Genomic DNA, 17,362 nt, shown 5'->3' on the forward strand with positions numbered 1-17,362 from the left:
CCAAACAACAAATGTCTATTGTGTGTGGCCAGTGCATTCAAAAATGATATAACCACCGAAAGTAGCTGTTGAGGTTACTGTCTTTGGAGAGTTATAAACACAGTCTTGTACTTTTAATTCTTGGCTCTAATACTGTTGATGTTTCCAAAGATGGACATGAGTTCAAACTACAGTATTAGAGTAAAAAGTTCAATGCACTTTTAAGATGAAACCTTTGAAAAGTTAAATGAAACCTTTCCAGAGGGTAAGGTTTGCTAATCCCTCAGTGAGGATCCTTTTTGTCCTGACTTTCTCTCTGCTTTCTGGAATGTGGACCAGCCTCGCCCTGGGGCTGAGCTCCAAAATAATGGAACCCAAAGGATTTGTAGTGGGATGTCCCCAGCCATCCAAGTCGGGTTCCAGGGCCGACTCAGCTTGGAGCCTTCCAGCCTCCCCTGCTCCCGGGGATGACCTTGGCGAGAAGCACATTCTTCCAGGATGGCCTTGGTCTTGACTGGAGTCTTTGTGGGCATCACTGACCTAAATGTAGAGCATCAGTGACAGTGCAGGGGCCAGGGGGCCACTTCTCAGGTTCCTTTCCAAACAGGTGAAAGTGTTGCTCATTGCGTGGGTGCTGACACTGGGGGGAAACGTGGCCTTACAGGTAGGCGCACACCTACTGTCTCGAGAGTCCGTGACATTAAGTGTTAGGCCTTAGGGACGAGGGTCTGTGCTGTGGGGAGGTGTGGGTTTTGGGTAGACGCATTGAGAGAGGCCTTGAGGGTCATATTTGTAGGCTTTTGCGTAACTTCATGCAAGCTGCATTTCTAAAACATTTGAGGTTCTTTTTGGCGTCCCTGCCCTGTCCTGGTGGTGCTGCAGGAGGAAGGTGTGGTGACCAGGGAGGGCTATTCCAGGCAGACCCCATCTTATTGCACTTGGCTTGATTGCATTTTGCAGATACTGTGTTTATTTTAAAAATTGAAGGTTTTTGGCAACCCTGTGTCGAGCAAATCTTTTGATGCCATTTTTCCAACAGGCACAGATGATGGTTAAGGTTTTACAGCAGTAAAGAATTTTTGATTAAGGTATGTACATTTTGTAGACATAATACTATTATTGCACACTTAATAGACTACAGTGTAGTGTAAACATAACTTATATGCAGTGGGAAACCAAAATTTTGGTGTGGCTCACTGTATCGTGATATTTGCTTTTTTTGTGGTGGTCCGGAGCTGAATGAGCACTGTCTCCGAGGTACGTCTTACCCCGCACACCTAGACCTGAGGTCTGCTTGCCGAGACACGTCCCTGATGGCTGCAGGCTGCTTGGGAACAGCCCTGGCTCAGGCCCTGTCTCCCAACGGTAGCGATGGGGTGGGGGCAGAGTTTTGCTTTATCGTGAAGTAAATGGGCCCCAATGGTTTTGTTAGTATTGGGTCAGCCAGTGAATTTTTATAGCTCTTCGACATGGGGCAAACTCTTAAGAATTTTTGGGAGGTAGCCCCAAAACCATGTATACTCAGCAGCCACAAAGCATTGTTGGCATTAGGCTCCTTAGCCAGAACGATGTGTAACAAGCTGGTTTCAAGATTCTGTATAACTACGAAAACTACATTGCAAGTAATAGGTAATTGAGAGTGTTTTATCTTATTGCAATTTGTTGTTCTTTTTGTAATCTGGATTTATTGTATTTGAGTTCCAAAATAGGAAAGAAACACATAAGCCTAGACTTTGTACTTTTAAATTCTATTTACTAAGAGTAGCAGTTCTTGGTAAATAGATTATGTATTCAATGGATTCATTTTTCCCTAGATTTTCCAGACAGTGAGCATATTTAGGATAAAAAACAATTCTAGGTAATGCATCCTATGGGTAAGATACTATCCTAGAGCTTTTAATCTGTCAAAGTTTCAGTGTTCTTGCCTTTGAATTTACATTCACAAAAGCTTTTCATTGGCTCTTATAAATAGTTCGAGCACACACCTTGAGTAAACGTTTACCTAACGTGAACAGGTTTCATGAGCTCATCACTAATTCTGACAAAATGCTTTAAAATTTACAGTAGTCTTCCAGTAACTTTAGAAAACTTTAAAATTGATCAAACTGTTGGTAGGCTGTGTTTCATTTTATGTCTAATCTAAGTTATTCATCAGAAGAGAATAAATCCTAATGTGTTCTTTGTTTTTGATTTTTATTTAGTTTTGACTCATTCTTCTGATAGCGAAATACATAAGGTAGCTAATTGCATTGTAAAGTGGTGCATTTATAGAACCATTGAAGATTAGAGAAATGGTATGCCTCTAAAATAGACAAAGGTTTTCATTAGGAAACAGCAGAATCACTTTAGCAACACATGGGTTTCCTTTTAATATTCTGCTGTGGTGCGGCCCTACGTGTCTGAGACAGTGTCTAGCCAAGGGCAGCTAGGAAAGGAGTCCATATTCTGGGCAGGTAATTAAATAGAAGTTTCAGGAAAGATGACTCCTTTAGGTCACCACGTGGGCAGGTGGGAGTCGTGGCTCTCTGCTGTGGACGTGGCAGTGCCCGGTCCCTGTGCCTCCCTGGGGAAGAAGGTGAGGGGTTCAGACGGTTGCCCGGGTTGCCTGCGAGCTTCACTGAAGCTAAATTAATCCCAGGAGGAACAAGCTCCATTCGAAATCCTTAGTAGCCTATAGTACCCTTAAAAAAAAACCAAAGAAACAAAAAAACCAAAACCAAGGCATTTAAAAGAATTGTAGCTAAATGAAGTTTGGTGTCTGTATGTCCACTACTGGTACCTTGTTAGCCAGGGTTGGTGACTCATATGAGAGCCTGCCTTGTTGGCTTGTGTGGCAGTGTCATCCCCAATGTACGGCAGTGTGAAATGTTTTCTGCTTTCCAGACTTCAACACGGGCCCACGTTAGCAAGTGTTGTGGAGGTTACAGAAGGAAAGAAGTAAATGCCTCATGGTCTGGAGCAGAAGAGGAAATGCTTGTATTTAAGGTTTCAGTCTCACCTGGATTGTTTTTGGGTTTTGTCTTTTGAGGTTCCTAGTTTCTGATAGTGTGTGAGGCACACATAAGCTGGTAGCTTTCTTTGATACGGGGTTTTCCTGAGGGAAAGCACTGTGCTTCTTTATAATTATGGCCTTCTGAGAAGCAAAAGCTTGGGATAGTTCTAAATCATTAAGTGAGTTATCTGTTCTCTCCCTGAAGATTTTTTCTTAAATCCTAAATGTATGAGGTTATTGGCTAAAACATTACTCTGAAATATTTAAGCTAATAAGAGGGCTGATTAAAGATCAAACTATGGAGCCTGTCTGTTTCCTCCTTTTCCTTCGTGTTAGGCTGGGGTGCCCCTGTCCTGACCCTTTGCTTCCTAATGCCACAGCCCCATTCACTTGCAACTCATCTCTTCACCAAGCATTTTGTGCTACAAAGTGTTCTTGAAACCCCTCCCTCCCCCCACCTTTTGGGGGTGTGTTCTTTGTTAAGTAGATGGTGGTGGGTAACTAGTATGTGAGAAGAAATGAGAAAATATTGTTCTAACAATTGCCGTCCTGGACATACTCCATCAGCAGTCAATTGGTGTGGCTCCCTGTCCTTGAATAACTTCTTGGATATACATGTGTTCTGGCGTAGGTCAAAAGTTAATAGAAAACGCTAATTACACGATCATATTTTTTAATTTAAAATCTTCTTAAGGGGAGAGAACAATTTTTGTGCAAAAGAAGACTTGCAGCTCAGTTGTGAGGACATGGAAACAAGCCTGAGAAAGGCTGGCTGCCTGTTAAACAGGAAGTTTGTGATGAATGGTTTTTAATCAAGTTGTAACCATTCATGATAGCTTACGAATTCCTGTTATAGGTCCCTTTACTTCCTATCACAAAACAGCCGATCTGTATTTCCTCCGCTTTGTGCCGGGTGATGCTAAGCACTTCCCATGTGTATTTATGCCCACCCGCCCCTAAGGGCCCCATGTGGTCCCCATTCCTGCTGTACACACGTCAGGACTGAGGCTGAGTTCGAGGTCGTGACTCACGCAGAGTGGCCCCAAGTCAGGCTGACCGTGGGTCCCGCCTCCCTGTGTGCCTCCTCAAACACAAACTTCTCATGGCACTTAGGACTTCTTACAGTTGTCTTGGTCCTGTTTCACACGCGTGCGTAATCGCCCACATGCCTTTTTTTTTTTCTTTCTGTAGAAGTTGCTATAATACAGTAGTATTTTCCTTCCTTTGGAATGATCTGAGTCAGAGATAAAGCTGTTTAGAGCTAAATGTGTTATCTGTATCCCGTTGAGACTCTGTAGCGAAGAACTGGTTTGGTAGGGCTAGGGACATGGCATGTTCTTGATTCTTGTGTTACATTGATTCCAGGACTCAAGCCCCCCATCTAGTTCTACTTTTTGTAAATGCACACACATAAGCTTTCTGTCTGCATTTTATCTTTCTGAACTCTGTCTTCCCGAATATAAAATGGGGTTGTTGGGCCCAATGACTGCCCGGTCTTCCAGCTCGCAAGTTTTATGAGGGCTGCAGCTCCTCCATTGACAGCCCTGGGATTACTGGGGAGGCCGGAGTTCCCAGTGCAGCTAGCGGGTGAGAGGAGCTTTTGGGATGTTCAGGCAAGAAGGACGGGTTTCGGGGAAATGCAGAGCCACATGGAAGGAGAGCTGACTGCTGGGGCCTAATGTGTAAGCTTCTAGATTAGCTAGTCACGGTACATCTTCTATTGTAACACTTTTCCAAGTTGAATTTAGGCGCTGTCTATTGATAACTATATCTGTTCACATCATTTGTAAAAACCTATTGGCAAGGTCACATTTTTTCCTTCTGTTTGTGAGCAAAATGGGTTATTTTGCAAAGTTGTTCTATTAGCAACTTGAATGGGAACTCTGGATTGAATAGAGGTGATTCCTACTTTCTCCTTAGTTTTGTTTACACTTGTGGAAGTGCAGGAAGGGACGGTGTAAAAGAGAGGAAGCAGGAGGAGGGAGTAAAGTCCACATTGGGAGTCCACGAAACAATCGCCCACATTGACCAAGTTCACAGAAATTAGATAAAATGCTTTTGCAAAAATCGAGTTTGTCTAGCATTTTGAAAGAATTCTAGAATTCCTAGAACAACAGGTTCATTTAGTCATGTGTTCCCATGTCCAGGAAATTCTTTTCATTTGACTTGGTGACTGTCGCTCACACCCACCCACCCTCTCCCAGGGCCATGGGCAGTTCTAGACTTTGGGGGACCTCTGGGGACCCTTCTGTTTTCCTTGTGGGTCCCCACAGCCACTTTACACAAGATTTCCCTGGGGCGCTGTTCACACCTGAAATTCACACTTTAGCTACTGTGGTTTCCGGACACAAAGAGTAACCATTAGAATTAAAAGTAAATTATGTTTTGTAAATGTATTACCCATTGAAGCAGAAAATGAGTTTTGTAAACTAGTGTTTGTAAACAGAATTATTTCCACACCCTCAAGTTGTTCACATGTAACCTCAGTCTTAACCATGGTGGTGAGTGAGCTGGGTTTCCAGCTGGCGGTGGGGTTGCATGCAGACTCACATCACCTTAGTCTGAGTTCATTTTCTGAGCCTCAGTTTCCCCATTTCTGAAATACCTGTGTTATATAGGGCTCTTCCAAGGATCAAATGAGATGCTATATTGAAAGCAGTTTGTGAACAACACAGTAATACAATATAAAGTATATAAAGCCAAGGGCTCATGAGCAGGATGTATTCAGTTTAAGTTGCTGGTTTTGTTTAATTTTGGTTAAACACAAAGACCAGAGTAGTCTTAGAACAGCGAAGCAGGAAGAAAAGGGGAGTGCGGCAGTGATGGGAAGACCCGCGGCCGAGAGGTGGTGATGTCCATGCAGTGATGGGCTGGCGGGGGGGTGGGGGGGAATTGTCCCAGGAGCCCGGCTGGGCCGGGGAAGGGGGGTGCAGACCCAGGGCTAGACCAGATCCTTTCTTCAGTCCAGGCCTATGGGGCCAAAGAGTTTGCTAGACTTGGCTCTAGGGCTAGTTCTACCCCTTGGTTTTCTTTGTTGGGGCTTCTAGTCTACTAGAAGTCTACTGTAATAGACTAGTGGCCTCTCAATGATTTTGTAAAAATCACATACCCATTAATTAATTATATTTATTTATACTATACTAATATGTTGTATGTATTCTATAACACATTTGCAAATTAAAAAAATGAGACAAATTAAAAAAATGAGACAAAAATTGAAATGAAAGGTGTAAAGACTTCTTTCTGCACTTGAATGGCTGTCTGACTATGGCTTTCCACGGCGTGGCTAGGGGCACCCTGGGGAGGGCAGTTCCTGTCCGGTGTCCTCAGGGTCCCTAGGGGCCAGCCTTGGAGCCCAGCTGTTCTAACCAGGCCAGCGGCGGAGCGCCAAGCTCAGTCACAGCCATCCCCGCTGAGATGCCAGACTGGGGCCTGTGGCAGTAGCCTTGCTCACGTCCCTGTCACACACTGGTTGTGTCCAGAGGGCCCGGAGTCGTGTGTGAGGCCCACACAAGGCTCGGCAGTGATACCTTCAAAAGGCTTCAGGGTTCTGGGGACACTGACGGCCAAGTGTGTTCACAGACCAGCGTAGTATTTGCATTCCTTCCTCAACGTCTGTCCACAGCATGAGACATGACCTAGTACAGAGAAAAATATCTTAATTCTTACCCCCAAATTGGTCTATTTTTCCAGTAATTAACATGTAAAAACTTCATGTTAATGGGACCAGTGCAAGGTATGATTATAAAGAAATGAGACTAGTGTTTGTAATACAGCTAAGTTTCTGAAACATAGACATGTGATTTTGTAGATACCATTAGCCTAATAATAACAACATCAGCTAATACTAATTGAGGTAAGCACTTGGCATGTGTCATCTCATTTAATTTTCACAGCAGCCCTGTAAATGTAGGACCATGAATGCATTCGGAAGCTACTTGAGTGCCTTCTTGGTGGTGGAGCTGTGAGTATACAGTGTACAAGAAGACAGACCAGGTGTCTGAGCTCGTGCCGCTTACAGTGTAGTGGGCAGCCAGACACACCCCCAAGGGACCAGACATAGCAGAATCATAATTATGGTGAGAAAATGAGGTCCTGTTAGAGAGCTGCAGGCTGGGATGGGGTTATCAGGAAATGCTTCCAGAAGGAGGGGACACTTGAGACGGAATTTGGCCGCAGGGTAGTAACCTTTAGTGGGAAAAAGTCAGTGGATAGTCCTTTGTGTATCAATTTCTGTCCCGAGTGTGTATTTAGGTGGACTTGTTCTTTCCCTGGGCAGATCACAAACCACTGAAGGGGCAGAATCTAATTCCTTCTTTTGTCCCGGACTGCATGTAGCAGAAAATAGGTCCTAATAAGTGCTACTTGGCATGAATTGGTACCTGGATGGATGGATAAAAGATGTTTAAGAAGACATTGCATCTTCCCTCTGATGTTTTTGGGATGTCATCAACAAACATTCATTGACTATATCGTGTGTAGGACATCTTCAGGGGATTTGAGATTAGGAAATAAAACCGGACTTCAGCCCCTCTCCCTTTTAGGAGCCTCGGAATCTGGTCTTTAAAGCACATAAAAGGGAACGAACACCTGACAGTTAGAAACAGCCAGCAGAGCAGGTTGAACAAGCAAGTGCATATCATGTCCAGGGTACCTCTTCACCCACGTGATCCATGGAGTTTGTTGGGTCAGCGTCCCAAGAAGAACATGCTGCTGTACTGCTCGGGGTGGCCAGGCCTGCAGAGGGCTGGTGGGGGAGAGCCGGGGAGCAGGTCGCAGAGGGAGGTGTGTTCGGAGGAAAGGCAGCTCAGCGTTAGCAGAAAGCCTGGCTGCAGAGAAGCACAGCTAGTAGAGAGGAAATGTGCTGACTTGCCTTTTTCTCTAACGGTGTCATGCAGCAGCCCAGGATTTGGGTAAGTGGTCTGCAGTGCATGGGTCTTTTGTCCTCACACCCGACACCTTGCTTTTTTCCTCATGTAAGTTGTCATAGTTCAAGAACTGACTGTCTCAGCGCTGACAGACGTGCGGCTCTGCTGAACGGACCACACTTTCCTTTGGCCTCGGCCGGGTCCACCAGAGACTGGGACACAACATCATTAAATAGCAGCTGGGAGTTTTACAAGATTTACCTACTCAGTACCCCTCCCCCCACCACCCTGGAAACCATAGCTGCTTTAATGTCCTGCTGGCTATGTGAAAAACAGGACTTTATGTAACAAGCCCTGCACAGAAAACCTTTTCCTGTTCGGAAAATTTTTTTTTTAATTGTTGGCAAAGTTACGAGACAGTTCTGTTACTCCAAGAGCGACCTGAAATGTCCTCTTAGAAAAGTATGTAGTATAACATTTTGATAAGTGAGGGATTGCTGTGGGACCTTTTTGTCGTAAGTCTAAGTAGTGAGTTAGTATATGGCCCACCTGAGTGAGTGAATGCTTCTTGAATTTTTAAAAGATTTCATTATTATGTATTTTGAAGTCTTGTGAAAAATGCCTCTCGATTGCAGTTGCAGATGACCTGATCTAATTATAAATGTTGCAGAGCTGCACCACCCCTCCCCCAGCCAGTGCAGACAGCCAAGAAACTACTATCTAGGAAGATCTTCCCCCTTTATCTTTAAATGTGATAGGGACAGGAGTCCAGCTTCCTTTCCTGCAGAGATTTCGTCATTGTAGCTTATCTGTATGTCCATTGTGTTCAAAGTGCAAATGCCAGACATTCAGCGTACACAGAACATGTCTCAGTCAGAGGCCCAGGCTCCATTCGGGTCCACCCTGGGCCAGACCTGCATCGTGAAGGAGGAATTTGGATGCAGTTTGCTGGGGTTGATGGGTCCAGCAGATGAGGCTGTGGCGGGGGTGGGGGTGGGGCTGGGAGCATGGGGGAGGGGCAGTCTTGGCCTCTTTTAGGGAGTCATGTTTGTGTGTATATAAAGTCCTTCTCAAACCTTGTCTTGAGTTTGGGGACAGATCCATAGGTGGGAAGGAAGAGGCAAGTCTCGGGAACATGAGAACCCTTACTGTCATCCGCTTGACACACCTGTCTGGCATCCAGCCTGAAGGCCCCCCTACCCCCCTTCAGGGCCCGGTCTGACCCCCACTCTGTGTGTACTGACTGAAGGGCTTGTCACATGGCCATTGTGTTGCAATCCTTGGGTGGAATGTAGCAGAGGGTCAGAGGGCGTTTTGAAATGTGGACTCTTTGCCCCGACTGTCCTCACTCTGGCTTCTGTATCTCCTTTTAGAAAGGAAGAATTTTTCCCCCTGTTCTGTTTTCTACCTCTTTTTACTGAGGAACAACTTGAGCTCATGGTTTGTGTTGGAGCCCTGGCCTTGTCCTGCAGTGCAGAGGCTTGTTCTGGAGCAATGATTGGCAGTCAGACATCTGCGTCCCATGTCAATGGCATGAGGATGTGGGTGGTGTGGCTGCATCCCTGGGTGACCACAGATTCAGCCAGAGCCTTTTCGTGGTCAGGGAGAGGGACCACAGGAGTCCAGGAGCCTCAGCCAGCTGAGCCTCGTACCCCGTTGGCAAAGGACCCAGGGATGTCCGGCGGCCGTGCGCTCTGCCCTGCTCCATGGTTCCAGGACACCCAGAAACCCACTGCTGGGTGTGGGATAGGCCTTGATGACAGCTGCTGCTTACTGTATGCCCTGTCCTGTGCTGGAGGCAAAAAAGCTGTAAGACAGGTCCCCCCATCTTAGGAGCCCACTTTCCTTTTCAGTATGTCTCAGGCTCTCCAGGTGCTGGCAGTCTTGCAGGGCGTCTGGTAGGGGAATCAGGCTGGGGCTTTCTTGTTTGCAGCCCGGCTTCACTGCTTCTACTGGAGCTTGAGACCGTCGCCAGTTCCTTCACTGTATGTTTTGAGTTGTGGGTTTGTCTTTGTAATACCTCTAAGCTCCTCCCCACACCCCGGTGAATAGGACGAGGGGAAGGGGGCTTAGAATGGCGGTATCTCTACCTCTAAAGTTGCCATGTGATACCTTCTTCTTGGTAACTCGTACCACGTACCAGACATTTTACATACCACATCTCATTTAATCTGTGTAACAGGCCCAAGGAGCTATTATTTCTCTGTTTTACAGATAAGGAAACTTAAGGTGCATAGCTAAGCAGTTTGATGAGGTTGTGTATCTATTGAAGAGCAGAGCCACCGGAATGCTCGGAAGAAGGTTGATTTTTCTCTACTAGCTGTCCTGGGCGTGTACCTGGCACGATTCAGTCAGGAACCTCTACTTAGTGGGTCGAAGCCTGGAGGTCGTTGAACTCGCCACTGCTTCACCCCCTCCCAGGCTGTCTTGTTGGACAGAGAGTAACCTCTGATCCAGTGTCATTGGCTTAGTTGGTGCCCACTACCGGTTATTTTTGTGAGGAAGGGGTGGTGAATAACGCTTGAATTTAAATTCTTTTCCTGGGTGGCAGTTGTACTTTCTAAAATTAAAAAAAAAAAATAATGACCTAGTGTTTCTTACATTCACTAATATTTGCGTAATGGACTTTTAAGGGAGTAGATGAATCCAGGTCTTACTAGTTTTTAGGCTTTTAATTCTTGACTAAGAATATATGCTTCATTTCTTTGTTTTTCATAGTCAGGTGGGCCCAGTAATGTAAAATTTCTCGTGTGTGCAATGTGAAGAGAACTGGCAGTAGCTTTAGGGGTGATAGAATGGAAAGGGTTTTTGATAGCACCTTGTTGTAAAGCACTATTTGCATAGCATTGTGACTAAACAAAATTTTGGTGGTTTTAAAACCAGTTCCTATAATTTCCCTATAAAAGGCAACTGTATACAAGGAGGTGTTTATAATAATATATATTTCATTTTGTCCACTCATGAAATTAACATACAGATACTATTATAATATTTTTAAGATAAAGTACTCTTTTTTTCTGTACTAGGTTGAACTCATTTGTGTTGGGGTTAAAAACCAGTGTGACTGTACTAGCTGAAACCTGTCCTTCCATATAATATACACCTCTATTCAATTAGTAAGTTTTCTGATTGGAGAAGTACTCTATTTCTCACGTGATATTTTGCTTTACAGAATTCAATTCGTCATAATCTGTCCCTACACAGCAAGTTCATCCGTGTGCAGAATGAAGGAACTGGAAAAAGTTCGTGGTGGATGCTCAATCCCGAGGGAGGCAAGAGTGGCAAGTCGCCCAGGAGAAGAGCGGCCTCCATGGACAACAACAGTAAGTTTTCTAAGAGCCGAGGCCGAGCCGCCAAGAAAAAGGCGTCCCTCCAGTCCGGCCAGGAGGGGGCCGGGGACAGCCCGGGGTCTCAGTTCTCTAAATGGCCTGCCAGCCCCGGCTCCCACAGCAACGATGACTTTGACAACTGGAGCACGTTCCGCCCGCGCACGAGCTCCAATGCCAGTACTATCAGCGGGAGACTGTCGCCCATCATGACGGAACAGGATGACCTGGGCGATGGGGACGTGCATTCCTTGGTGTACCCACCGTCCGCCGGCAAGATCACGTCCACGCTCCCCAGCCTGTCTGAGATCAGCAATCCTGAAAACATGGAAAACCTTTTGGATAATCTCAACCTCCTCTCATCACCGACGTCATTAACGGTTTCCACGCAGTCTTCGCCCGGCTCCCTGATGCAGCAGACGCCGTGCTACTCGTTTGCGCCGCCCAACACCAGTCTCAACTCGCCCAGTCCCAACTACCAGAAGTACACGTACGGCCAATCCAGCATGAGTCCTTTGCCCCAGATGTCGATGCAGACACTGCAGGACAACAAATCAAGTTACGGGGGGATGAGTCAGTATAACTGTGCACCAGGGCTCTTGAAGGAGTTACTTACTTCTGACTCTCCTCCCCATAATGACATCATGACCCCCGTGGACCCTGGGGTGGCCCAGCCCAACAGCCGTGTCCTTGGCCAGAACGTGTTGATGGGCCCCAATTCGGTCATGCCCAGCTATGGCAGCCAGGCCTCTCATAACAAAATGATGAATCCCAGCTCCCACACCCACCCTGGCCACGCTCAGCCGGCGTCTGCAGTGAACGGGCGTGCCTTGCCCCACGCGGTCAATACCATGTCCCACAGCGCGGGCATGAACCGCCTGGCCCCCGTGAAGACAGCTTTACAAGTGCCTCTGTCCCACCCCATGCAGATGAACGCCCTTGGGGGCTACTCCTTGATGGGCAGCTGCAACGGCTACGGCAGGATGGGCCTTCTCCACCAGGAGAAGCTCCCCAGTGACTTGGACGGCATGTCAATCGAGAGGTTGGACTGTGACATGGAGTCCATCATTCGGAATGACCTCATGGATGGAGATACGTTGGATTTTAATTTTGACAATGTGTTGCCCAACCAAAGCTTCCAGCACAGTGTCAAGACGACGACACACAGCTGGGTGTCAGGCTAAGAGTGAGTGAGTGAGCAGGTAAGACCACCCCAAATCTAACGGCCTTATGGAAACAGAGCTTAGAAGAGAGGAACACAGCAACTTGCCATGTGTCCTCCATGGTTAGGACTTTTTTTTTAAGATTTTTTTTTATTGGGGGAGGGGAACAGGACTTTATTGGGGAAGTACTTCTAGGACTTTTTTCCAAGTCAGGTTGTCCTTTCAATCTTAGTTGTGGAGGGCGCAGCTCAGCTCCAGGTCCAGTTGCCGTTGCTAGTTGCAGGGGGCGCAGCCCACCATCCCTTGTGGGAGTCGAACCAGCAACCTTGTGGTTGAGAGGATGCGCTCCAACCAACTGAGCCATCCGGGAGCTCAGCGGGAGCTCAGCTCAAGGTGCCGTGTTCAATGTTAGTTGCAGGGGGCGAAGCCCACCATCCCTTGCGGGACTTGAGGAATTGAACTGGCAACCTTGTGGTTGAGAGCCCACTGGCCCATGTGGGAATCGAACCGGCAGCCTTCGGAGTTAGGAGCATAGAGCTCCACCGGGCTGGCCCCGGTTAGGACTTTTTTTGATGTCACCTGGCTGCCCCTTGCCAAGAGGCTTCTTTTATCCTTCATTCTTCACCCTTTTTATAGCTTACAAACTTTCCTTTTGAGCTTAAACATAGACGCTTCCTCCAACTGCTTTAAAGATTTTCTTTTGACAGTTAGATGGCTGCATCTTTTTAGTAGCTCTTCAATAAATGAATACATTTGATACAAATCAAATGCTGAAGGGCTTTTTAAAGTGGAATTTTACCTCAATGATTGTAGAGCTGTTTTGAGAAAACTCCCCACCCCCAAGTATGCCTACCACTCTAATATGTTAAGTTGAATTGATTTTAATTTGGCCTTATTTTTATTGTGTTTTGTTTTTTCTAGGCTACACTTAAAAGTACTTCAGATTGTCTGACAGCAGGAACTGAGAGAAGTCCAAAGATGTCCTTCACCCCACCTTTTCGTTTTCTTGATTTAAAAAAACATAACAAAAAAACGTTTCTTTTTTCCTTTCGTCAGACTTGGCAGCGAAGACACTTTTCCTGTACAGGATGTTTGCCCAGTGTTTGCAGGTTATGTGCTGCTGTAGATAAGGACTGTGCCATTGGAAACTTCATTACAATCAAGTGCCAAACTCACTACACCATATAACTGCAGAAAAGACTTTCGGATTCTGGTGTGCTTTCAAGTTTTGTATATAAGCAGTAGCTGCAGAATTGTACTTGTGTGTGTTTTGTTTTTTTAAATATCCATTTGGTCCAAGGAAAGTTTATACTCTTTTTGTAATACTGTGATGGCCTCTGTCCTTGATAAGTTAAATTTTTGTTTGTACTACCTGTGTTCTGCTGAACTGACATATCAGAGAGCCAAGCTCTCTGTTCTGCACCTCCATTGAACAGCTTTGGACCTGTTCATGTTGCCACATAATTCACATGAGAACCAATAGCCTGTTATCAATCTGCTGAATCAATGGACTTGTCAAACTCTTTTGGGGAAAAAAATAGATTAAATGCCAGCCTTGTACAGGTCTTTTCTATTTTTTTTTTTGGTTTATTTTGTTATTTGCAAATTTGTACAAACATATAAACGGTTCTAATTTCCAGATAAATGATTTTTGATGTTACTGCTGGGACTTGAGATCTTTTATGGAATAGACATTGAACTGTAATGTTTTCTTAAAACTAGAGTCTACTTTGTTATAGTATGCTTGTAAATTTGTGGAAATCCAGATATTTGAGGCGGCATCCATAATTTTCATTTTGTATTCTAACTGGATTAGTACTAATTTTGTACTTTGTGCTTAATTGGTTTGTACTCTTTGGGATGCTACTTGGTGATGTTTCTGACTAATCTTAAAATCATTGTAATTAGTACTTGCATACTCAACGTTTCTGGCCCTGTTTTGACAGGAGAGTGATGTATAGTTATGGATATTTTGCGTTTCATGTTAAGGAGAACTCGATACACTTTTATGTATGTGTTTTAAAGAAATTTCATCTACTTCTACCCTGTGAACTGAGCGTCCCGCATAGCATTGAATCTTTTGATAGAAGCCTGTCAGCTTGTCATTGCAGTTACTCCTGGGGGGCCTTGTACTGGGGAGCCTTGTAGTATTTGTAGATCAGAAGGGGAGCTTTGCATCCAGAACAGTTCTCCTTTCTCAAACGGGGGGGTTTTGATCAACAACCTTTTTGAGTTGAGCTTCAGCAAAAGTTTTCCTTCATAATTCTGTGCTCTTATTTTGGTCTAGATGGAGGTTGGTTTTGTAGCTCTGCCTTGAAGGATTATGTCAACAGTCACAGTTCATCCCTTTCTCCCTTCTGTTCTGCAGATTGCTTAGCACACTGGGGAAAGTAAGTCGAAGAGGGGAATTTTAAAATGGGACTTAAGTGATTTGTAGGCTGCTTTGGTGTTCATAAGCACAGATGGCAACCAAATGCAATGGAACTTGTTTAAAAATTGGGGAAATTAATTTGAAAATCAGCCAACCAGCTATAAGTAGCATATTTGAATTTATTTTGAAAGCCTTTGCATAAGTTAAGAATTTCTTTAGCCTTTAGCAACCTAAACTGGAATTCCGATCATTGTTTTAATATTTTCCAATTACCTGTAACTGACAGACAAAGTTAAATTGGCTTTGTGTCCCACTTAATGCATTGGTATTTTCAAGTCATGTGGAATGCCGGAAGTCAGCACAATAAAAGGAACAGGTGCACAAAACTACTCCTCTTGCCTTCTTGGGAAGGCTCTGATTTCGGTGTACTTGGCCCAAATCACTTTGCTTTATCTTGCCTGTGAATTGCATCGCTGTTGGCTTGGTTTTTCCTACATGTTTAACAAGAACACACGTGTTCCTGATAGATTTCCTACAGGAGGCCAGCTCTGTGCTAAGCTTCCCACTGGAACTTCTGTTTTGCAAATTCATTAAACAACCACCTCTCTAACCGTCTTGTTGGATACTCCAAAATATGTCTGGTTTTAGACACCCTAGTTCCTCTGAGCAGTGCCTCCCGCATGTGGAATAGAGCGCGTTGGTGCAGTGACCGTGGACTGTTCGTCACGCGCCGCAGCACACGGGCGTCAGCGCCCCCCTGGTTCAGTAAAGAGATAAGTACAGCTGAAGTCATTGAAATGTTACTACTTCACAGAGTGACTTTACAAAAGATGTTTCTTCCTTGAGTCTGTAAATATCTTTTTCCCTTCAAATTTATCTCTGTGTTGAAATTCTAACATGAATCCTGGGTAGCTAGAACTCCAGTGAAAGGCACCTTGTCTATTTGAGAACATTATGTGACCTCTGGTAATTCTTTTCCTGTACGAATACTGACGTTCTGGAGTAATGAGTGTATCAGTTACTGTACATGATTGCTTTGTGAAATGTGCAAATGATATCACCTATGCAGCCTTGTTTATTTCCTCTGGTTTGTACTTTTATTAAAAGCATATTGTATTATAGAGCTATCAGATATTTTAAGTATAAAGTATTGTTTCTGTAATATAGACGTTTGGAATATATTTAGGTAATAGACGCATTACTTGGAAAGTTCTGCTTCGACAAACTGACAAAGTCTAAATTAATTAGCAAATGTTATATCCCAGTGAGCAGTAAATCAATGGGACATCCCGAGAAGAGAAGGACACTTAAAAATGGAAACTGTTCTCCAAAGGTATTTATACAATTGGGACTTACTTGTTCAACTGCTGTGGATATGCCCCCCTCCCACCCCCCCACCCCCGAAATTCTTATATTCAGTTCTTAAGGGTTTTTAATTTACAACTGACTTTTAAATGAGAAGTTTATCTTGTGATTTTAGTTTGGGAGTAATCATTCAGTAAAAAATGCAGTGTGGTTTATGCAAACAAAACCTCCTAGCGTGACTCTTGGCTTCCTGTTTGAGGGTGGTGCGCAGCCTGGCGTTGTGGTGGGTGTGGCCACGTACCACGTAAGTTCTGTCCGGACGTAGTCACGCCCGCCTGCATTTTGCTACATACCGTGTTTCCCCGAAAATAAGACCTAGCCAGAGCATCAGCTCTACTGCGTCTTTTGGAGCAAAAATTAATATAAGACCCGGTTTTATTTTACTATAATATAAGACCTGGTCTTATGTTAATTTTTGCTCCAAAAGACTCAGTAGAGCTGATGGTCCGGCTAGGCCTTATTTTCGGGGAAACACGGTAGTAACAGTGCAGATTCCACGTTCCTATTCCAGTACTCCCTGAGAAGTGCCTGATGATGCTGATGTATTTACAGACACAACAATCTTTGATGTTATTGTATAAAAGCCATAAATGTACATAAATTACGTTTAAATGGTTTGGTGTCTTTCTTTTCTAATTGTACAGAATGAAGTCTATTAGGAATTTTTTTTTTTTAAATGTTTACTGTCACTTGGGTTAAACCTTGTCAGCCACAGTGCCATGGTTTATTCAAATCTGGTGTTTCCTCTGGAGGGTGTGAGGTTCAGTCTCTCTGACCAGACCATAGCCCCCTGGAGTTAAAAACAAGTAAAATCTCTGATAACAAACACCCCCAAGTGTGGGTACTGCATCTTCGGCATGTCTGAAGGCACCGGCTGGTACAGTCATAAACTAGATAGTTAAGTGTCAGGTCAGAGCAGACCGGGCTGAAGGTAGCAAGTTAGGAGGGTCCTGGCCAAGAGGTCACCGAGCAGGACTTGGGTGGTGTAGAGGGAGCATTGGTTTTCAGGGCCATAGGTGCTGCAGTCACCACGTTACACACGCTGAAGGAGGGCCATTGCATCCTCATTTAAGTGGCTGCACATTGGAGGTTTATGTTTGCTTTTTTCATAGAATGCCTTGAAGAATGAGCTAGGGTTAGATTAATAGCGATTAAAATGCTTATTTAAACCAGGAAAAAGGCCAGTCCCTCCTTGCTTCTGACTCTTTTACCAGGCACGTGAGTGTCCAAATGAGTTGGAGAAACAACAAGGAAATAGGTTATTCTAATGTTAGTCTTTTTAGATCCTAGGTCAGTGT

At 44.7% G+C, this 17,362-nt stretch overlaps 1 protein-coding gene across 1 annotated transcript in view; it reads left to right on the forward strand.

Moving 5' to 3' along the window:
• FOXO1 (forkhead box O1) overlaps positions 1–16,679 on the forward strand; it is a 90,887-nt gene extending 74,208 nt beyond the window's left edge. Inside the window, exons 2-3 of the mRNA XM_019749470.3 lie at positions 11,012–12,367; positions 13,250–16,679. Coding sequence (XP_019605029.2) covers positions 11,012–12,349 — 1,338 coding nt within the window. The 3' untranslated portion in view covers positions 12,350–12,367; positions 13,250–16,679. The remainder of the gene's footprint in view (positions 1–11,011; positions 12,368–13,249) is intronic.
• Positions 16,680–17,362: the final 683 nt, after the last annotated feature.

Source organism: Rhinolophus sinicus, chromosome 16 (genome assembly GCF_057876585.1).
Source record: "Rhinolophus sinicus isolate RSI-liver-muscle chromosome 16, RSI-T2T, whole genome shotgun sequence".
NCBI lineage: Eukaryota > Metazoa > Chordata > Mammalia > Chiroptera > Rhinolophidae > Rhinolophus > Rhinolophus sinicus.